Source organism: Drosophila kikkawai, chromosome 3L, assembly GCF_030179895.1.
Source record: "Drosophila kikkawai strain 14028-0561.14 chromosome 3L, DkikHiC1v2, whole genome shotgun sequence".
Lineage (NCBI taxonomy): Eukaryota > Metazoa > Arthropoda > Insecta > Diptera > Drosophilidae > Drosophila > Drosophila kikkawai.
Window position 1 is genome coordinate 2,925,086 of NC_091730.1, and position 23,645 is coordinate 2,948,730.

The following is a 23,645-nucleotide window of genomic DNA, read 5'->3' on the forward strand; positions in this document are numbered from 1 at the left end:
ACTGTCTTAAAATATAATCCTACCTTTTACAGGGTATTTACCCCCGACTAACTCTCATTTCATTTCGCTTTCATTGCCCTTGTTATTGTTGTGAAAAGCCATTACATTTATTTATGTATTTGTATGTATTTTTTTGTGTTCTCTCCTTGAGCTGAGGAAGCCTCTCCATATCGGTTGCCACGTCGACGCGAATCTGCCCAGACCCAGGGAGACGACTCCCCCCTGTCATGACAGCCTGTCTCTCGCCTCGTTTGACACTAAGCGCTAAAATATATTTTGTTTAATTTCAATGCCAGTCACGCATATCCTGCTAAAGGCACCTAGTACCCCCAAGCTACCCCCTCCAAGGCCCTGCTCTAGGTTGTTATTTAGCAAAGCTATTTTTAAAGTTATCTATGTGATTTTACCCAGGTTCAAGTACTAGCTTTAAGTGATTTCCGGGAATAGGCAATAATTATGGTACTTGGTGTGGCTTAGATGCCGCTGGGGTCTTGGGAATGCTAATGGAAAATGCCTTGGAGTCCGAAGCAGCGGTTATCTATTTTTGAAATTTATGATTCTAAAATTCCAACGCTGTCGCCGTCGTCTGCTTGTTGTGGTCTTCGTTGACGTTGTATGTATATAGTTTTTGTTTTTTTGTCGCATGAAGCCAACGCCCAGCAGCAAAACAAAAACAAAAAGGAATTCTATCTTAATGAATTTGACCCCCAGTGTCAATTTAAACTGATTAAATGGCCAGACCCTGGAGAGCACTCAGGCTCAGCTTCAGCTTCAGCCTCAGCCTCTCTCTCTCTTGGTGGGTGAGAAAAATGTATAGTTTTTTGTTCCCATTTCATAGCTTTTTATTTTTAAAATGTTTGTAATTGAAACATTTGCTCTATAACCAATTTTAATCGCTCAATTTATTTACACAAATTCAAATACGTCTACGTATTTCGGCTTTATGGACTCCAATTTACGCACAGTTTAAATCGAAATGTATACAAAACACATACTCACATACATTACCCTGTATTATATATATATATATAATTTATATATTGGTTTTGTTTCCACTTTTGCATTTTTGTCACGCAACAAATCTGCGCCGCCAAAGTGCAGATGTTTTCGAGCGGAATTTTATATTTTTGCTGACTGACTTTTCGAACTCAATTCATGCGAAAATAAGCGGATTTATGTGAATTGTTTTTCAGGGGATAGCAAAATATATATTTTATTTTATTTTATTTTATATGCTTTGGGGCTTACGCTTGTATTTTATTTAAAATTTTTATTTTTCGTTGGAAATAAATTAATCGAAAGTAATTTTGTGAATAAATCTAAGCCTAAGCCTAAGCCTAGGCCATCAAAATATTTATTATATATTTGAATATTTGAAATGGAAACTAATTTGGGTTATCAAAAAGCTAGGCAACAAACAGCCTGAAGGGGTTAATCTAAATAAATTTCGTATATATATTCATATATATTTATTTTCATATTTAAATAAAAATATATACTAATTCCTTGTTTTCTCTATTTCTTTCAGGTATGTCCAACCACAAACATTTAATGGGAAAATCACACATAAAAACCAACGTAAACTAAAGCTAAATAAAATGCTACTAATTTAGGACTTGAGTCATAAACACCATTTAAATGCTATCGGTTGAATCTTTTATTACATTTTTACTATGCCTGCTTTAAGTGCTTTATAATAATGGTAATTTACGGCTAATATTGGGGTTAGACAAATTATGGGATCACGATTACGATTACGTTTACGATTTTATCTAAAACAATAATACTAGTTTATTGGCAACCAAAAACGGTTAATGATAATGTAAATAGAAATTTTTCTATATCGCATATATATATTTTGCAATAGCATTTTGTATATTTTGCTTGCGGATATGTCTGTGTTATTTACTACGCCTTAATGCCAGAAATTAAAATGCTGTACCGATGCCATTTGCCAGCGTCAACATCGTCTGGAGTCTAATTTTAGCCTGTCTTTGGCCTCAGACCCCTTGAATTCAAGATCCCTTGGATAGGCTGTGTGCCTGCTACTGTCTCTACTTGTGTTTTTGGTTTTTGTGGGGTTAAAATACACGGACAAATATTTTAAAGAATTTATTATTCAATTTTATATAAATTTTATAAAAAAAGTGATGCTATACAAGGGGTATATTTAATAATATCGATGAAGTAACGATATAAACTTTATATTATATACAATAAATCTATATTCTGTTTGATATATCGGTTTAAAATAATCGGAAAAAATTACAATAAATGCAATACGATTTTTTGTTCCAAATTATCGATATAGTTTATTGATTGATGCTGTATGCAATCGATAAATGGAAGTGATATATAATTTATCAGATCAAGATCATCTGAAAAAGGAACAAATAGTTTAAATATGATTTTTATCGATTTATTTATCGACATATTTAATAGTTTACTTTGATATTTTTTGATATATAAAATGTCCTCATATAAAAGTTTACAATATTATTTTAAATATTCTATTGAAACCGATATTTATTATTTATCGATATATCAATAGGTCTTTTATTTTCGATATACAACCCTAGTGGGACTTTTAAATATCTTATAATCAACATGTAACTCAATTTCCCCCTTAAACAAGGCCCATTTCCGAGTTGCAAAATTAGTTTTAAGATAGAATATTTTTTTCTCTCTGTAAAAAACAGAACCAGTCGTCAAATGCACAGCATGGGGTGTCCCGCTTCAACGGCATTTCAGGGAAAAAGCAAAAGGGAAAATAAACACACAGAAAGCAAAGAGAAGTAGGATAGGAGACGGAGGAAACTTTATTAAAGAGGTAGCCAGAGCTGCCGGGATGGACGAGAACACACTCCATACACAATTACGACAAATCCACAGCTCTCTCTTGCCCAGCTTCCCAGTACTCGGTACTCGAAATACCCCATCCTTCCGCCGGGTGATAATGCGAACGAACCCCAGACAGAGGGAGAGAACACCCGGTGCAGGGGATAAAAATAGAAGGCTGAAACTGCAGAAAGGATATTGTAGCAAATGGAAGGAGGCATCACTCCCAAGTCCAAAAGAAACTCAAAGATAAAACGAAGCACAAGCGGGGAAAATGAAGAGCGAAAACACGGGAAAAACCGGGGGAAAAATCTCTGCTGCTGTTGGTGCTGCTGCAGTAGCCATGTGTTGCATTTCAAAGTGTTGTTCTGAGTTATGGCTGAGGCTGAGGGGGAAAAATGGAAATGGAAAACCTCGAGAACACACAGGGCCTGCCAGATGAGACGACAAATTACAAGAAAGGCAACTGTACAGTGAGGCTGTGCACCTGCAAATCAATCAAACTCCAAGCTTCCACTAATTGGAACTTGAAAACTTGATATCCTGCCATAAATATTAATTGAAAGATTTGATTTATGGGTGTTGAATAGAAAATAAATGTCATAAACACTTGTTTGATAAGAAAATGTTACAATCTAAGCTGGAAAATGTCTTTTTCTTCATTTAAAAATCATAAAATGTGGCTTACATTTCTTGGCATTTGTGACAATCTCAATAGAATTTACTTCCGTGTTGTTATTTTGAAAAAAGCAAAAGCAATTGAGAGCAATTAATCTAGATTTGAGCAAAGGCTCTACAATCTTCTAAGCTGATTTCGTTCTTGATTTATTGGTCACACATTCTTGATTTATTTTATTTTCCTCCCGTAAACTATGTGTGTGTGTTCATCTTGATAAATCCACACTGAAGTTGAGCTTATTACCTGCCAGTCTAGTGCTCCTTGCCTTGGGTAATTAATATCGACTCAATTTTGGCTCACAACCAACGCTTCACTAGCATAAATTGCAAATATTTCTCATTTCATAAATATCCAAAATATTTGACATTGCTGGCTTTTGGAATGAGGGTCGTCCAGGAAATGCCAGCGGGCACAAGTTGAAGAGTAAGAATTTTCTAGGAGAGAGAGAGAGAGTGTATATGTGGAGGGGAAAACTTAAATCAAAGGCCAGAATATGCATTACATTTTTAATTGCTTTCAGAGGAGGTAGGGGGTGTGGGATTTGATAGTTTGATGGTGGAAAGAAGGGATATATGAGCTGGTATCTGGGTAAGCATATTGCATTCCAATCATATTGGTTCTGCCGGAGGAGAAGCATGGAAAAAGTTTGATCATTTTTAATTAAGAAAATTCATTTTCATATGGCTTTAAAAATCAAACTGCAAGTAACAAGTTTAGCAACATTTTAAAACTGAGAATTAAGTTTTAGTTTGTTAAGGGAATGATACGGATAACTAATTCGAGGTTTTTTATACTTAAAAAGATTTTCTACAGATTACAAAGTGTTAAAAATTTTTAAAAATTCAGCTGAAAACGAAATTTAAGACTCTTTTAAGACGTCTGATTTTTTTTTTAGCCCGAAATAAGGAATAAAGAATCTAAAGTCTTGTCTGTGGCTATACTTATTTTTTGTTTATTAATTTTTTAATATATTAAATTTTTTTTAATAAGGGAAAATAATAATAAATTATAAAAATAAATAATAAAAATAAATAATAAAAATAAATAATAAAAATAAATAATAAAAATAAATAACAAAAATAAATAATAAAAATAAATAATAAAAATAAATAAAAAAATAAATAAAAAAATAATAATAAATAAATTAAAATTTTAAAGGTTAAAATATTGGAAAAGATTATCTTGTTCATTGTACTCAAGAATATAAATTTAAATTTTAAAAATGTTAAAAAGGTTTTTAACACATTTTTTCTTTTACAAATATTCCCTAAATTAAGAATTAAATTTAAAAACATTTTCTACAAACTCTACAAACTTCTTAAATTAGAACGAAATATTTTAGAAAACATCCCCCTGTTTTCCCCTAAATCTGAACCCCCAAAACTTTTCGCTTTATTTATTTAGTAAAGTTTAGTTAGTTTTGACCGTAAACCAAATCTCTGCCTTAAGACACTTTTTGCCATAATAAAAGTTCAATAGTACTTTTTTTTACCCCTCTCTCTCAAGTAAAAACTTTATCCTAGTGCAGCTACCACCAACCCACATCTAATCCAAAAAAGTTTTGTGTAATTTTCACCAAATTTCCTTTTGCCACCGCAGAGTTCTTGTTCCATGCAAATAAATTGCAGCTACTACGCTTTAACTAAAAAACAATTTCCATAAAATGTTCCCTGCCTGTGTGTATATGTGTGTGTGTGAAAATCCTGGACAATCCCCAGGACATTTATCAACCGAGACCGACCAGGAGGTAGCTTATTATTCTCTGGGCAACGTTTTCATGGGCAAAATGCGGAAATTTTAATTAAGGCCTGCGATGGTCGATGGCTGGGCTCTTGTGCTCCACTCACCACTAAATCTCAAATGTCAATGAGCTGTGGTCACCGAATTTCCCCTCATTTTGAAAGCCATTATTTTAGGCAAGGTGGAAGTGCCAGAGGCAGGTGTGTGTACGAGGGAAATCCCAGCTCAGAGAGCAAACTCCCTGGAAATATGATAAATTATAAGGAAAATTTTTCGCAAACTCCTGAAAATTACGCATTAAATCATGCGGTATGCGAGGAAAAACTGAAAAATCTAAGGGAGCTGGGTGGGGGAAGGGGGGTGAACCCCCAAAGGGTTAAGCACTGCCAAGTCATTGTATAGTTTACGACTGAGATTTTGCCCCTGGTTTTTCCAGGGGATGAATTTTATCGCTCGCATGAGTACTGCATTTTTATTACATTTTTATATATATCTTTTTTGTGTTTTATTTTGCAAACAAAAAAGAAAAAAAGAAAAAAGAATGCATATAAAAGGGGACAATAAGAATATTTGTATGTTTCCTCTGGTGGTCACGTCTGGTTTTTGTGATAATGCTCTCTGGCTCGTAAATTCGGGCAAACAAACTGCAATTGCACAAGGTGAAGCCTCCCCGTTGGAATATTCATTTGCCACCCACTTTGGGCTATTTTGTATTTGGTATTTTCATTATTATGACCCCTGGGCCAGGTGTGTGTGTTGGCTTTGAGTTGGCTTTTCCGTCTTGGCACATATTTCATGGCTATGATTTACTCCATTGTTCAGGGCCGTTGGCCACCATCAACCGCACACACAGCTCAAGCAGAACAAGTGCCCAGTTTTTCGGCAACGCCCTCCCCCTTAAGCCCCCTAACCCTCCCCCCAAGCTGACTCTGCCACATCATCATCATCATCATCATCATCGAAACGGAATGTTTGTTTTGGCCCGTTTTTGGGAGTCTAACTCAGGTCGGGTCAAAACTATAGTTGAGACATGAACCTAATTTACTGGCTGAGTGCCTTTCATGCTTTTGGCCTTTTTTGCAAAGAGCCAGGAATTTCCAAATGTCTTTATTTAGTTAACGTTTCGTTTCCATTGGAAAAGCTTTTCTATAAGACCAAGGAAGATATAAGAAGACGATAAGGATTTAAGGGGAGGTTTTCTTTAAATAAATGTTAAGTTTAGTTAAAGAATTTGAAAGAATTTGAACCCAAAACCTTACTTCATCAAATCGTCTAAACTTTATAACCAAAATCCAAGCATTTTTCTTGACCAGCTTATAACGAACCCAAACCACAAGTTTGAATATGGCTTCCTTAACAACACTTGCCACTCTACAATACTTGGTCCTTTAATTGCTCAAGGTTTTGGGTTACAAAATTTGTTGCTTGGTTAATTGCCAGACAACCTGGTTGTCCTTTTTGACCCGCCAAACAGAATCTCAATCGATGTGAGAATATATCCGGGGGTTCAAAAAGCCTTCGTTAACGTCTTACTAATTGCCAGTGAGAAGGATGCCCCCAGGAGTGAACAGTTTACGCCTTTTTATCAGTCACTCGATGCGACCAGGATGTGTGCTTGAGCATCCTTTGGGCCACTCTGTTCGTTTTTAATGAAGGCTCATCATCAACATTGAAGAGAGGCAGAGGTAGTGAGTGGGTCTGCCAATTACTTAGTCATTGCAGCCATTAGGGGACCCCCAAACAGTTTTGTAGTGGATAATTGACCCTTCTACCGCCAGTGCTTGGCCACAGTGGTGCGCGCTCTTAACAGATTCGCCTCCTTGGGATCCTTGATGCAGCCAACACAATCGCCTGGCGTGGACTCTTTCTCGTCGTCACCGTTCTCCTCCAGGCAGGTAAGCTGATGCTTTTCCATTTTGGGATCATAGCAGATATTGTGGCGCCAAAAGGAGGCGGTTAAATCAAAGTCCACCTCATTGATGGGCGCCGGCATGCAGATGACCAGAATCTTGTCGCGTCCCTTTTTCGAGAGCTCAGCATCCTTGCTCATAGTGATGAGGACATCCGTGTAGTCATTTGGCTTTAGGACACCCCAGCGGGGACGCATACTAAAGCGGCCATAAACTGTGCTTTGTAGCTGTGAATTTATTAGGTTTTAGTGTCGTTTTTTTTTAAATTTTCCTAAAAGAAAATCTCACCTTAAAAGTCACATCTACTTTTGAAACATTGGTTAGCGTAATTTCTTGAGTTTTTTTCGTTTTGGAAAATTTCAAGGTTCCAGGTGATGATACTTCAAGTAATTTTTTGTCCATTTTTGTAATTTGAAATTATTAATCTTTTAGACCCAACAAAATTTTTACAAATTCTACCAGAAAAGAACCTAAAATTTGCATTAAGGGGGGGGTAAGGTTAATTCGGTGCAAAAATGCCCACTTTTCAAAAAAATGTTGTGGCGAAACGGCTAAAGCTAGCTTAACGAATTAAATACCATATAATAACACAACATTTGAACAGTTTGTGATAAATTTTGTATTGAAAAATATTTAGAGGTAGAGGAGTTATAGGGAATCTCCCGAGTCGCCTCCAAAAAAAGTTGGTTTGCGGTGTACATCCTAACTGTCCACAGAATCATCCGATCTACAAAAATTATACCTCATTCGTTAAAGGATAAGTGTCCCGAGGTATTCTCGAAGCGTTTTTATTTTTAAAATTTTTTCCCTATTTTTTTATCAAAATTTGAAGTCAAAACCCCGATATTTGACTAAAAAATTAAGTTAATTTGTTAAATAAAAAATATAAGAAAATTAAAAATTAAAAAAAGCTCGACGAGAATACCTGTAGAATTATCTAAAGAAGTTATGTTCCAAATTTCAAACCGATTGGTTCAGTATATTTTTAGTTATCGTGTACACCGATTTTCAAAATGGCATTTTTCAGGAGAGCGCTTTAAACTTTGTGATTCTCATGCATTGAACACCAACCGACCTTCGTTCAGCTCCGCATAACTTCGTCAATTTTACTATGATTGATGTAAAACTTGGACACAATATTCTTAAGATATTGAACTTTTAAAATAAAAAATAAAAAAAAATTTACAAAAAAAAAAATTAAATACCTTACCCCCCCCTTAAAACTTCTTTTTTTCGAAAAAGACCAAAATAGAAAAATTATTAAAAATATGGTTAGACCCAGACAGTAAGAAACCTACTAATTTAGGATTTTGTTAATATAAAAAGGTGATTTCTAGTGAAAAGCCTGCTGTCTAAGGAAATATTTTTTTTAAATCTTAAAGAAAACTTAATAAATTTGAATTTTTATTAAAGAAAACTCCTTTAAGAACTCTTTCTTTCCAGAAATCTCTTAAGGAAGTATTAAATCTAACCTGTTGCCTTAAAAACCCAACCCAAAAGTACCCTCAAGTTCCCGATTCCTTTCATATTTAGCCATAATAATTACCCTTAGGCAGCCGCATTGCGGAGGCTCCTTTACACACAATTGACCCCGAATAAATGTCTGTGTCTGTGTGTGTGTGGGACCACGTATTAATTACATTTCAACGGTCGCCGCTCAAGCAAATCAGAAAAGCCCAGACTACAATCAACATTTACAGCCAACAATTTGCTTTCAAAACAACAAAAGGGGGGAAACAATGGTTCCCACATGAGGCATCGGGCATGGGCATGGACTTGGGCATTGCAGAGGCTTCGCAATCCTTGGCCAGTCGAGCATTTTGAGCTTAGCCGGCGCTTAGGCTAAATGACCAACCAGCAGGTGGTGGTGGCGGCACTAGTCCCAGTAACCAGTAGCCAGTGCCCAGTGACCGTTTGGCAGCAGTAACAACAATAAGCTGTAGAATTAATTGATTTACAAGTGTGAAAATGCGCAAAACTAGTGGCCAGTAGTAGTACTAGGCCATAACAATAACGCTCTCACGGAATGGAAATGAATGAAATGAAAACGTAGCGTAAGAATGAGCATTTAGTTTTAGCTTAGCTCTTTTTTGTATGGCATAACAGGGGTGTAAACTACAATCCGCTTAACGGTAATTGCTCTACAACGCCCACATCCTGAAAAGAAAAAACCCTTTAATCTACAGGGAGGGAAAAAATCCTAAATATTTATAAATATTTTGTTTACTAAAAATGTATATCGAGAGAAAAATACGATAAAATCCACGTATATTATCGAAAATATCGTTAACTTTGATATATAGGATTTTTAAGTATCGAAAAATATCGAAAATTATCGATTAATAAATAAAATATGAATATACAGCTTAATTTAATAATCTCAATTCAACTTTGACTTAATAAATAATGATATTAATATTAATTATTAAATAAATAAATATAAAAGTATATAAAAATATATTAATATATAAAATTATAAATATTTTTTTAATAATAATAAAAATATAATAATATTGCAGTATTATTTTAAATTTATTTAATATTATAAAAAAAATATTTATTATTTTTAAATATTAATTTATTTTTATATTAATTTTTTTTATATTAATTTTTTTTATATTAATTTTTTTTATATTTATTTATATATTATTTATGATTTATAAATCCACTAAAAATCTTATGAAAATTTCCCTCAGTGCCTTTTCCTATTTTGTCGCGTGCTCTTTAAAGCTTAGTTAATGGGGCCCTTCGGCCACGCCCACTTCCTGCACCTGCTACATCCATAAATTGCGTGTAATTTTGGATTTCTTGCCGTTTGAATGCTCGCCGAAGCTCATTTATATTTCATAAACCCGAAAGGGAGGCAATAGAAAAACGAAGGAGGAGAAGGTGGCCACCTTCCAGTAGGTGGCCGGAAGTGAGCTTTTGTTTTTCAGCCGTTAGTTCCTTCCGCTTGGACTGCCTGTTTATTTGCCTACGTTCTAGGCTCTACGTTCTAACATTTTTGTTGTGCTTTGTTTAGGTTTTGTTTTCTTTTTGTTTGACTTGTGTTTGTTTGGGCCTTTTCTCTGCAAGGCAATTTAATAAGCGTCTTGGGCCTTGCGTGCTATATTTTTTCCCGACTAAATCGGCCTATATAGTGTGCCGCCTTAAAGGTTTCCCGAAAGGTGTTGTACACATTGATTGGCTTAGAGGGTTGTCTTTTGCTTTCTGGCTTGATTTATTGTTCACCTTCGTTGGGTGTGTCTGCTTGGGCGTGGCCAGGACAAATATAGTTGGCTTTGATTGCATTTAATGTCTAAGCGCAAATCAATCAAAGGCAACAACAACAATGACAACAACAACAGCGACAGTCACACGAATAGAGTCTCAATTTCGCCTGCAATCGCTGCAATCATGAGAGTCGTTTATTTGTTGCAAAATCACAGCTCCGAAAATCGCTGTTCAATTGCTGTCTGACTTTTTGGGGGTAATTCAATACAGACAAGTGAACTCGACTTTTATAAGAGACACAGGGAGAAAAAATTACTTGATTTTATAAGCTTTAAAGCGTAAATTGGGTGTGCAAGATTCTTGTATACTAAAAAGGTAATTTTTTTAAGGTTCTTGTTAATGAGTTTCTTAGTTTTTGAACGAAATTGTAGTCATTTAAATATTTTTATACCCTTGCAGGGTATTATAATTTCAGTCAGAAGTTTGCACCGCAGTGAAGGAGACGTTTCCGACCCTATAAACTATATATATTCTTGATCAGCATCAACATCCGAGTCGATCTAGCCATGTCCGTCTGTCCGTCTGTCCGTCTGTCCATCTGTCCGTCTGTCCGTTTCTACGCAAACTAGTCCCTCAGTTTTAAAACTATCTGAATGAAACTTTGCATATAGTCTTCTATATACTCTCACTGCTATATATGTCGGAACGGGCCGGATCGGACGACTATATCATATAGCTGCCATACAAATGTTCGATAAATTTTTAGAAAAATAATTATAACTTTGCTGTTTTTCAACATTTTTGCTCCATTTTTTAGATATGGCCATTTTATATTATTTCTGAATTTTGATAAAAATTTTATAAAAATCGGACGACTATAAGATATAGCTGCCATAGAAACGATCGGGAAATAAATAGGAAAAAAATTATTGCTTCGTTGTTTTTTAACGTATTTTTATCTACTCTAAGATATAAGCTTTTTTTATTATTATAAAATTTTGGTATAAATTTTACGAAAATCGGACAACTATATCATATAGCTGCCATAGAAGCGATCGGTAAATGTAGAGAAAATATAAAGCTAGGAATGTGAAACTGTAACTGTCAAACTGTAAACATAATAAGTATAGGTAAAATATAATGAAACTCTGTTTTGTGTGTGTCTTCAGCATTAGAATTTATAATATAAATATCAAAACCAATCTGCAAGGGTATACAAACTTCGGCGTGCCGAAGTTAGCGTCCTTTCTTGTTTTAAAGCTTGATTTTATAATTAAGGAATTCTAAGAAAGTCAAATTTTAAGTCAGAAGACAGTAAATCAAATAAAATACATTTTAAAGTCGAGATTTTCTTTAGTTTTAGCTCAAAACAACCAAAAGAAAAATGTGAAAAATCTTAAATAATATTTAAAAAATGTAATAACAAATTTCTCTCAGTGCCACCATCTTCTTAAGATATATAGAAAGCTCCTAGCTCTTGTGTGTTTGCACTGTAATGTAATATTTCTCCCTTGATTGCTGTGCTACTTGGTTGAATTGGCTTTTAGAGTTTTCTACTTCATCATTCGATGTAATCGATGTTGAGCCACTCGATAATCGCTGTCCAATTAAAAGAGAGAGAGAGAAAACTTGGGAAAATTTATGCATTTGCAGATCAAAACATGAAAGTCTACAAATACATATATTTTTTATTTTTGCCAGAGTCTCGCATCATTTCAAAAGCCAGCCATTGCTGCAGCCCTTTGGACACGCTTTCGTGATGCTTGTTAGCCCATGAAAGAAGCCACATCAAAATAATATATATATGTATTTATGTAGTATATATGCTTGTTTAAAAAATATATAAAAGTAAAGTTTGCCTTCACATTATTTGATGTTGCGCCAATTGACAGGGCCTTTAATTTCTGGTTGCCGCTCTTTTCTTTTTATATTTTTTTTGTAAATTTTTTTGTATATTTTTTTTTTTATTTCCTTTGGTCTTGTCAACGCATCTTCTGGCTGCCATAATTCAAGTCTCTTCTGTCTGTTGGTGGCACGCCGTTTGCATAGCCAAACATTTGCTTTTAAATAAAAATGTATTTGCGAGTGCTCGTTTTTTGCCTCGTTTATTGACAAGTTGAAAGAAACGTGAAGATCTTGGCGTTTTTTTGTTTTGTTTTTCTTTGCGCTTGGGATATTTGTCTTCATTTATTTTTATTGATTTTTCTGGTACTGCTGATTTAGTACCTATATATATACGTATATATCTAGTGAGTGGTCAATGGCCAATTTCGTTTTCATTTAAGCCAAGCCAGTGAATAATCACAATGCATTTATCTATCGACCTTTTCGCACACACTTTCCCCATCTCCAACAGTAGCTTTTCAATTATTTAATTTTCCGCTCACGTTTTTGTTAGTTTTTCACGTAGTTTTTCATTGGCCCTTCAGGCTAAATGCGACAAAAGGAAAATCCAAACGAAATTTGGCGATAAAAATCGTCTTTTGAAAAGAAGTTAGGAGAAAAGAGAGGAGAGGAGCCAAAGCAAAGCCCAAAGTGCATCTTCAACTTGGAGGCGGCGACATTCTCACGTTTCCATTGGCATTAAGGTTTTAGTTGATCGCCTTCGCCATTTAAAGGGGGTGCAGGTAGACATAGCTTCAGGGGGGTATACTGAGAGTAAAAATAATTCAATTAGGAAATTAAAATTAGAAGAAATGAATTATGTAGATTTTATATATTTTTTATATATTTTTTTATATATTTTTTATATATTTTTTATATAGTTTTTATATATTTTTTATATATTTTGTATATATTTTTTATATATTTTATATATATATTTTTTATATAGTTTTTGTATATATATTTTTTATATTTTTTAAATTCCATCCCTTATTTTCTATATATATTTTTCTCAGTGCCTTGTGTGGGTGTGTGTGCTACTTGTACCCATCCTCCCCATTCACTCGCTTCATGCTTGATTTGGCAAAAGCTGCAAGGCAATTGATGACAGCCTCGGAGTTGTTGGAGTTTCGACTGTGGGTTAGGCAGCATAAATTCCATTTAAATGGCAAACCAGTCCTCCTCAGCTGCATCATGATGATGCATCTACCAACTTCTTCTTCGTCTTGAGCCATTAACAACTAGGGAAAACGGCAAATGTGGGCAGCCCAGTGACACACTAAAGTGGCACCTAAGAAAGCACTAAACAATCTGCAGTTGTTTTTGTTTTTCCTATTTCTTTTTATATATATAAGAAAAAAGTATAGGCTGCACTAGGTAACAGAAACCGCATTTAAATGCTGGGCCTCAGTACAAGTTTCGCTTTTTGGTTTCCTCTTCTGCAGCAGATGCAACGACCGACTGAGTTCTCCCCCTGCCCCATACCCTCCTCCTATATCCCGATTTTAGCCGGTTTTATGGCTTTGGCCAAGCCAGCCTAGGGCCATCTATTCTCTCTACATTTCTTCTTTTTTTTTGGTTGGGTTTTCAGCTGGCAAACGTTTTGCCAGAGAGTTTTTGTTGTGGATATTGCTGGTTGCTGGGTGCTGTAGGCACCTGCATTTGACGTTTCGTTTCGAGTTTACCGCTTTGCAGTGGCAGTTTTCCACTGCTAACCTGGTCAGTTATTGCCCAGCGCTCCAGGTCGCCATGTCGAGGTCGTAATTTCATTCAAAAACTTTGGGGTTACAGTGCGTTTAGTAAGCTTAAAGTTGATAAGGGGAAAGAGGTTGGTGAACTAGGGAAAAACAGAGTATTTTTCGGGTGAAGATTGTGGTTTGAAAAGCCAATATCTGAAATACCTTTAAATTAGTTCTTTATTGAAGTATTCTTTTTGCTGATCATCTATCTGCATCATAGTCAATAATAAGATAATTAATTCCCCAAATAACCCATAATAAATCCTGTAAACTGCCAAGTTTATACCAGAAAATCACTTAGTTTCAATTGTTCTTCTCATTACCATAAAATCCTAGGAAAATCAGACAGTTTATGAAATCGTTTGGAAATTTGAGCACGATTGAATAGCTACTGTTTCTGTCTGACAATTATCATACAAACACATGTTGGAATAATGAATTTACCGAATTTGCTGAATTTGCCAGGCACACAAAACCCAAAAATGGTAATTTTATCCTTGACTAGACCGACGTGTCCCTGAGCTAAGGCCTTAATTATAGACAAGCAGCCGGCTTATTGCATTACGGCACTCATTACGTATACGACATGTGACGCGCTTTTCATTAATTTCCACACACACACACATACAGATACTCCTCTTCTGATGATGTCGCTGTCGTGTGTTTGTCTTATTAAAAGGATGCAAAATGGCGAAGAGCTGTTGAGGCAAACATTGCATTTTGTGTATTTTGAAATAAATTTCCGTTCTGTTGATTTGCGAAGTAGTAGAGGAGGAGAGAGGGTGGTTTTTAGGGGTATTTGTATCTTGTAACTCGTATCTGACACCCGCATGCTGCAATTTCAGTGGCAGTGCAATTTCTGCAGTCATATTACATGTCACACCTCACACTCTCTCGCGCACACACAACCCTGACACACCTGGATTCCTATTTAGGAACATCCTTTTGCCGTTCAACACGCTTTCGCTATAATTTCCTGTTGGCAAAAACGGAAAACTGACAGGGGCAACACAAGCTGCTACACGGTGAAAACTAGAGAAAGTTGAGGAAAATTTGCAGTTAGCTCGTGCTTTATAATTGTGGATATAAATATTTAAAATATATTTTAAGGAATATTTATTTTTTATAAATTTAAATATTTATTCTTGATCGATAATGATTGAAATAGGGATAGAAGAAAATAGGGATATATAGATACTACGTATAATTACGCAAAAATCGATCAATCTATCTTTAAACGTTTCGATTTTTGTGCTGATAAATCGATTTTCTGTTTAATTATCGGATTAATATACCCAAAAAAAATTAAACAAATTATAATAAATTTGTCTGATATTTTTTATAATATTCTTTTGTTTTAATCTTATTTTCGAAATTTTTCGATTTTTAAAATTCGATATATAAAAGTTTAAAATATTTTCGATATTTTTCTATATTTAAAAATTCGATATATTAAACTTTACAATATATGAAATTTTTTGTTAAACTTAAAAATTGGATTCATGAAAGTTTACGATATTTTCCTATTATATTAAAAATAATATTTATATCGATAAATCATATTCGACTTTTTCCTTCGATTTACCTCACTTCTATGGTGAAAATTCTGATCCTAAATCCCCTTGCCTCAGTGCATTTGTTGCGTCCTAATTTGCACAAGGACTACTGACCCGATATTGCCATATGCTGGCTCCAATTTAATATCCCTCGCTGCTTCTGTCAATTGCAATTGCCTTATAAATTGATTTGGCACGTTCTCTGCATTGCCTTTTCTCTGGCAATTATGGTGATGCGACCTTCGTTCTGGTCTTGCCAATAGAAAACTTGACCTGACCGGATACGCAGTCCAGAGATCATTCCAAATATGCAATGACATCCATCCGTCGTTATATATACAATACTTTTCGAATGTAATCTGGGCGGGCAGACGTGACCTGCATCGACGACCCACATTCAAGTTAACCGTCCATTGAGCAATCAGCGGAGGAAAAAAGGCGCAAAAAAATAAAAGAGACTAAAACTTTAATTCAAACAATCGCCGGTTGGGCGCGTGTTAGGCAAATTTTTCCATTTCAATTTCAATTGGAATCGTTTTTTTGGTTCACTTGGATTTTTTTCTCTTTTTTTTTAATTGGCATTCACGGCATGAGCCAAGCAACCAAGTTGGCCCGGCTTTTTTAACGAGCGTCGCCCCAAATTTGCCATTGCACCGTCAACGACAACGACAACGACTCCACAGCAACGACCAAAATTGGCGCTTCGATCGCTGAATTGCGTCAGCGATTGAGCAATTGGTCAACTTGCCTTCTGACTGTGTCAGGTTCAACTGGGGAATCATTGGACGACGGCCTAGGAATATGGTATTTGGTAATGGGTAATGGGTACTGAGGCTACTGGTTAATGCTAATCGGAGCGGACAACAAACGACTGGCGGCACTGACGCACGTGGCGTCCAAGACTTTTAGTTTGGAAAGTACAAACGAAATATTTTCACTCGCCATTCACGTCACGGTTTATTAATATTCCGTTGATGTAATGCGGCTGAAACCACCATACATATAATTTAGTTTGACTTCTGACAAGTGTGGCACAGCCTTTGGGGTTTTTGTTTAGTTTGTGTCTAAATATTTTGGCCAGGAATTTTAAAGAAAAGGAATGGAAGCTGTAAGTAATTGGTACGTTTTTGTTGAGATTTTAATTGTAGAAGAATTTCATGTAGGAAAATGTAAGAATAAAACTTATATTCAGGCTTAGCTTTTAAAATTCTGAAGTGCGAATTCAGCAAGAAAAGAGCTTATAGGTAGGAAAAGTTTTTTTTTTAGCAAAAAAACAGAAAAGCTTATCTCTAATTTTTATTATTTTAAAATACGTTCCTCAATTTATATACTCCCAAAAATGCTCAAAAATGTATAGAACATCCTTTAAAATATCACAATTTAAGCCATTCATTGCTTAGCAAAAAATCTCCATAAAGAACTCTCTCTTTTGTTTTATTTGCTTACCATTAGTACCAATTTTCCAGTTTTTCACTTATTTCATTTAAAATGCATTTCCCAGCGAATATATTTTTTTCATATTCTCTCCCCCACAAATATTTCAACGCATTTTTCTGTTCATTATTTATGTTATATATACACACCTGTGTGTTTTTTTTCGGCGCCCATCAATCATCGCCCCGTGGAATGTGTGACACACTTAACGCGTAACGCATACGCAGCGTGTGCTGGTGCTCTTTGCCAAAATGCAATATATTTAATGAGAATGGAAAATTGCTCTAATATTTGAACAGAATCGAATGGCAAACGGCCAGAGGCGGAGAGACTCGAGACAAAAGGCCAACACTTGAAAGCGCAGCGCGAGTCGAAATTGTTGCAAAAATAAAAACGTAAAGTGTTTTGTTCAAAAAAAAATATATATTCTCCAAAAACAACACAGTAGCTCGCACAGCAAATGTAAACAAAAAGCGATGGCAGTTGGCGGCGCTTTTGGCCCCAGTCAATAAAACAGTGCCAGCTGCCCGAACTTTTCTCCTGCTGATGGTGCCTGCCTTTTTTTTTTGTGCTCCTACAAATGCAAATTGCCAGGCCAGGACCCACTTTCCATTGCTGCTGCAACGAAATATTTGCCATGTAAATATGGCCCCGAAAAAAAACAACAGGGAAAAGAAAATATTAAAAAATACTTAACTGCTTCCAGTTTTTTGCTTCTCTCTCTCTTCAAGAGCAATTAAATGAAAAATATTTGTGAATGCAGCCAAGTATTTGAAGGACCCGCCTACGGTTGACAGCAAAAATTATGAAACTTATTGGGAGTTGTGTCTTTAAAGGGAAAACAGAAGTTTTTCACAAGGAAAACTTTTTGCCAGACACAGAGACTCATTAAGAGAAACATGGCGGTGGTGGTTCTCAAGTGCAAGTCAGCACATTCACATTCCCCATTTTCCATTCTTCTCATTCCCTGCGCGTCAGCAGCTGTCGGAAAAGCCCCTGGCGGGGCAAAGAAGCGGTAAAACATTTTCATTGGCACATCAAAATGAATTCTCATACGAAAATTTTATGTAAATTTAACATGACAAGTTTTTTTTTATTCTGCGCTGTTTAGCTGTACATGTGTATATAGGAGAGCAAAAGCGCATATATCATGGGTTGGCGTTGGCCAACGTGGCGGATGAGCAACATGAGCACCAATTTGCACTGCGGATTATGTCACAAGATGAGTGTGCACACACACACACACACACAGGAGTAGGGTGGAATGGGTGAATGGGTGGCTACTACTTGCACCTTTGGCTTGCATTTAATTAACAAGCTAATTTTTCAAAGCGCAAATCGCTGAGAAGCTAGGAAAAACCAGCCATAACGAAGCAGGGGGGGCCAAGGGAGGATACCATATAGCTATAGCATTTTCCTAGCGACTGCAATTGGTTGGGTTGTGCTAAAAATATATAGAAATAAAATAAATAATAATGCTACACTAGAAAAGAGAATTAGTTGTAGAATTTTGTAAGAAAATGATGGTATTTTCAGGACCCTTTTAATATTTAAAAAATATTAAAATCCATTAGAAAACAAGAAAGGAAGCTAACTTCGGCACGCCGAAGTTTGTATACCCTTGCAGATTGGTTTTGATGTTTATTTTATAGATTTAAATGCTGAAGACACTCACAAAACAGAGTTTCATTACATTTTACCTATACTTATTATGTTTACAGTTTGACAGTTACAGTTTTACATTCCCAGCTTTACATATTTTATACATTTACCGATCGCTTCTATGGCAGCTATAAGATATAGTTGTCCGATTTTTATGAAATTTATACCAAAATTCTAGAATAATAAAAAAAACGTATATCTCAGAGTAAATAAAAATGTGTTGAAAAACAACGAAGCTATAATTTTATTTCTATTAATTTCCCGATCGTTCCTATGGCAGCTATATCATATAGTCGTCCGATTTTCATAAAATTTGTACCAAAATTCTAGAATAATATAAAATGGCTATATCTTAAAAATGATGCAAAAATATTGAAAAACAGCCAAGTTATAATTTGTTTTCTAAAAATTTATCTAACATTTGTATGGCAGCTATATGATATAGTCGTCCGATCCGGCCCTTTCCGACATATATAGCAGTGAGAGCATATAGAAGACTATATGGAAAGTTTCATTCAGATAGCTTTAAAACTGAGGGACTAGTTTGCGTAGAAACGGACAGACGGACGGACAGACGGACAGACGGACAGACGGACATGGCTAGGTCGACTCGGCTGTTGATGCTGATCAAGAATATATATACTTTATAGGGTCGGAAACGTCTCCTTCACTGCGTTGCAAACTTCTGACTGAAATTATAATACCCTGCAAGGGTATAAAAAAAGCTAAAAACTGGGTAGCATAGGTGATTGTTCAGTGCCCTATTTTATATAGTTTTAATACTAAAAAACATTTTTTAAGAAATTATGAAATATATATTTTAAAATATAAAAAAAAAATATAGCCCTTTCCTCTCAGTGTTTCTGCAAAAAAGCATCGATAAGCATTTGTGGCGCGTTGAAAGACCTGGTTTATGGCCTGCTTGCCAAGATAGATGAACTGTGTCCATCGGATAAAATAGTTTAACGTCTGGGTATTTATAATCACAGCAGGTATTTATATAAACCATGCTAATTAAACGAATTTATTTGTAACACAAACGGTGCCTAATATTAAAGTGGGTTTTTCGCAATCGGTTTTTCGCAATTGAAAAGCTTTGGCACACAGAAATATATATTTTTTTGCTGTCGTGTCAAATGCAGTATTTCAGAACTCTTCCACTTTCACCCGCATTTCGTTGACATTTGCATTAAATCGTAAAATTAATAACCATTTTGACCAAGAGGGAGCAAGGCAACAACATTTTTCCATAGCTAAAAACATATTAAAATGCCACTCAAACGATAATCCCGTTCCACCCGAAAAAAAGAAAATATATAAAAATATCCTGGAAAGGTTTTTGCACCATTGTTGCTGCTCCTGAGAGTGTGTATATGTGTGTGTATTTAGCTACAACCAACAATAAGCTGCAAATTTTGCATATTTCATAGATGCTGACAGAGGTTGTGTGGGGCCCTGGAAATCCGGGCGAGACAAGCCAAATAATGGCAAAAATTTATACAAATAAAACTGACAATTTAAAGCGCATTTTGTTATAACCCCAAAAAACCAAAAAAGGCGAAAAACCCTCCAAAAAAAGTCCTGGCCTGGCGTGGCCCTCTTCCTGTCTGGCAGTCTCATTTTGTGTGCGTCTGTATATGTATGTGTCCTTTTTGTCTAACCCTAGAGCTTAATACGAAAAGCTCTGGACCAGGACAACCGACCCGAGGGGGTTACCACCACCTGCAAAATAAACTACCTGGATTTAATTTTGCACTTTTATGGCTCAGCTAGAACAGACACATACACAAATACGAAAATGCTAAGCGTCTCTCTGTGTGGGGAGAAAAAAAAGGGGAAGCGGAAGTGGAAGTATGAAAAGTGTCACCAGGAAAAACTAATTCTCATAATGTTCATTTTAAATGTGCACTCGAAAAGATGGTTTTACAGGAAGAAATGACTTTTAAAAGGAGTTCTTTACAGTTTAATTAAATAAAATATACTGAAACAATTTTATATAAAATTTAACTAAGAATATTGAATATTTTTTTACTAGGAAAAAAGTTATTTTGCTTAAAAACTTTGCTTAAAAATTATTTATGACAATTGTTTAAATTTAACTTATTAACTGAAAGAAAAATGTGTAAAAAATGTTTATAAAATAATATATTATAAAAAAAATATTTAAAAAATATTAAAAATATACTATTATTTAAATAATAATATTGGATTTATTAAAAAATTATTTTTCATACATCAGGTTTATCACCTAGCTTGTTTAATATTTTAGATCAATTAACAAGGTTTCGAAAATTATCAGTAAAATATTAAGAGGCTTAAAATTAAGTTACTGGAAGATGTTATGCATTATGCATAATTTTTATTAATTGTAAATTTTTAGCAAATTTTTTTACCTCAAATATTTTAGATAGCATTTTGCTGTGGCTTAAAAATTTCCCATTTCTTGATCTCTTTGAGTGCTCATTGTGGGGAATACTTACACTTTTACGACCATTACTAATCCATAAACCCATCTCTCTCTCTCTCTCTCTTTCTCTCTGCTTCTCTTTCCCCGTTCTCTCTTTTTATTTCCGTGATTTTTTTTCCGGAAATCCAGCACATGGTGCAGGCGGGCGTGGCGCCTTTCCCAGGCGCTCCGGCCGGCTATGCCGCCGCACCAGGTCCAGCGGCAGCAGCTGCAGCAGCGGCGGCCGCCGCCCAGCAGCAGCATGCCCAACAGCAGCAGCAGCAGCAACAACAACAGCAGCAGCAGCAGCAGCAACAGGTGGGCGGTGCCAGTGTAGGCGGTGGAGCCACCAGTGCTGCCGACAGTCTCTCACTGGCAGTGGCTGCAGCGGCTGCCAAACAGCAGGCTGAGCCAGTTAACCAGAATGCCGGTGATGGTGCCGGAGCAGGATCTGGAGCAGGCGGAGCAGCTGCTGGCGGCAACAGTAACTGCAGCAGCAACACATCAGGAGCGCCAGGAACCGGCGGTGGAGGATTGAGCACAGAATATTCACCTGGCGGCGGTGCAGCATCAACAGCAGACGTTGTCTGTTCACTGTACATGCAACAGAAGAAGGTGAGTTTTAGCAACAGCAAAGAAATAATTAGTTTGAGCGATTGAAGGCTCCACATATTTATCCCGCTCTCATTCACCACTCGCTCTAACTCGAACTCTGTGTTTGTTTTTGTGTTGGTTTTGTGTCCGAGTTTGGTATTGGTATTTGTAGCAATGTTTGGTTTTGGCTTATGGGTTCGCTTCGGTTTGCATTGGTTTAGTTTGGTTTGGTTTTGCTGCTCTTTGGTTTATGCTCTCTGCTTTGATTTGGTTTACGCATACATATGTACCATAGCTACACGCAAAATAAAAAATGAACACCAATTTTATATATATATATATATATATATATATATATTTATACCCTTGCAGGGTATTATAATTTCAGTCAGAAGTTTGCAACGCAGTGAAGGAGACCTTTCCGACCCTATAAAGTATATATATTATTGATCAGCATCAACAGCCGAGTCGATCTAACCATGTCCGTCTGTCCGTCTGTCCGTCTGTCCGTCCGTCTGTCCGTCCGTCCGTCTGTCCGTTTCTACGCAAACTAGTCCCTCAGTTTTAAAGCTATCTGAATGAAACTTTGCATATAGTCTACTATATACTCTCACTGCTATATATGTCGGAACGGGCCGGATCGGACGACTATATCATATAGCTGCCATACAAATGTTCGATAAATTTTTAGAAAAAAAATTATAACTTTGCTGTTTTTCAACATTTTTGCACCATTTTTTAGATATTGCCATTCTATATTATTCCAGAATTTTGGTAAAAATTTTATGAAAATCGGACGAATATATGATATAGCTGCCATAGGAACAGTCGAGAAATTAATAGAAAATAATTATAACTTCGTTGTTTTTCAACCTATTTTTATCTTCTATGAGATGTAAGCTAATTTTATTAGTTCAAAATTTTGGTATAAATTTCATGAAAATCGGACAACTATATCATATAGCTGCCATATAAACCGATCGGCAGAAGTAGAGAAAATGTAAAACTGGGAATGTAAAGCTGTAACTGTCAAACTCTCAACATAATAAGTATAGGTAAAATTTAATGAAATAATATCTGCAAGGGTATACAAACTTCGGCGTGCCGAATTTAGCTTCCTTTCTTGTTTTTTTTAATTTTCGCTCTTCACAAAAATATATATCTACGTTTTAAAATCTGAAAAAAGGGTGTTTAAAAATATATCACAACTGTTACATCATCAAAAAAAATAGAAAAACAAGAGAAAACATTTTATTGCATACTTTTAGACACTTTTTGAAAGGATTTAAAAAGGATTCTTGTGAGAGACCTTTATTATTTATTTAATAATGTTTTTTAATTATATTTTAATCTGTAAATAATTTATAACATCTTAGAAACCAATCTAGAATATATATTTAATTTTTAGATTTTTTTAATCTGAATATTTAAGCAAAAAATATATTTTTGTTTAATTTCCCAAAGAAATAGTTCAAATTTTGGTGTTAAAAATATTTGAAAAAATTTTATAAGCTCTCAAATATAAGCCTTTTGTTATGAAATATTTTACTTAAAGCTTATTTATATATTTTTTTTAAGTGCAAACCAGGCAATGTTAACATACAAGGCCGGTATTTGTTATCGCTGCTGCACCTGCTAGTGTTTAGTCTGCATTTGTTTTTGGTGTTGTGGGCGCTTTGCTTTTACATTTTTAATTGCAGCGCTGAAGCAAAGCAAAGTGAAAAGTGCCTGCGGGAACAACAACACTCACGCACTCACCTGCAGTTGTTTGTTGGTGTGCTGTTGTTGTAGTTGTTGGTGTGATGTATTTGTAGCATACTTTTAGTTGCTGCCGTTTATCCTGCCTCCTGTTGTTTATTGTTTTATTTCTTCTGCTTTAATTAAAAATTGACCATAGCACACACAAGCTGCACTTGCTGCAGTTGTTGTTGTGGAAAAGTTCCAAGTATC

At 35.4% G+C, this 23,645-nt stretch overlaps 2 protein-coding genes across 23 annotated transcripts in view; one reads left to right on the forward strand and one right to left on the reverse strand.

The window, feature by feature from the left end:
- The window catches only part of Rbfox1 (RNA-binding Fox protein 1), a 146,985-nt gene that overhangs the window by 91,090 nt on the left and 32,250 nt on the right, over positions 1-23,645 (forward strand). For 20 of the 21 annotated variants that reach the window (XR_011444812.1, XR_011444809.1, XR_011444810.1 and 17 more), the window contains exon 3: positions 21,252-21,716. The exons of the other annotated variant lie outside the window; for it this stretch is intronic. Coding sequence is in view for 16 of the 20 variants with exons in the window: in XM_041777351.2 (XP_041633285.1) it covers positions 21,252-21,716 (465 nt within the window). In the remaining 4 variants the exon portion in view is untranslated. The remainder of the gene's footprint in view (positions 1-21,251; positions 21,717-23,645) is intronic. 21 annotated transcript variants of the gene reach the window in all.
- Positions 6,628-8,515, reverse strand: LOC108071909 (uncharacterized). 2 transcript variants are annotated; one of them, XM_070285762.1, is made up of 3 exons: positions 8,385-8,515; positions 7,456-7,649; positions 6,628-7,394 (listed from the first exon to the last, which is right to left on the reverse strand). In XM_070285762.1, exons 2-3 carry the CDS (start codon positions 7,567-7,569, stop codon positions 7,026-7,028), a joined length of 483 nt encoding a protein of 160 aa, XP_070141863.1. In that variant the 5' UTR covers positions 7,570-7,649; positions 8,385-8,515; the 3' UTR covers positions 6,628-7,025. The 2 variants fall into 2 exon arrangements, with proteins under 2 accessions (XP_070141863.1, XP_017018346.1); XM_017162857.3 differs by having other exon boundaries at positions 7,456-7,637; positions 8,378-8,476.

What these genes read in the sequence shown, in the direction of transcription:
- LOC108071909 (XM_070285762.1), bottom strand. Translation starts at nt 7,569, where the DNA reads ATGGACAAAAAATTACTTGAAGTATCATCACCTGGAACCTTGAAATTT. An exon ending in AAGTAGATGTGACTTTTAAG is followed by an intron (nt 7,395 to 7,455) that starts GTGAGATTTTCT and finishes ATAAATTCACAG; the next exon opens with CTACAAAGCACAGTTTATGG.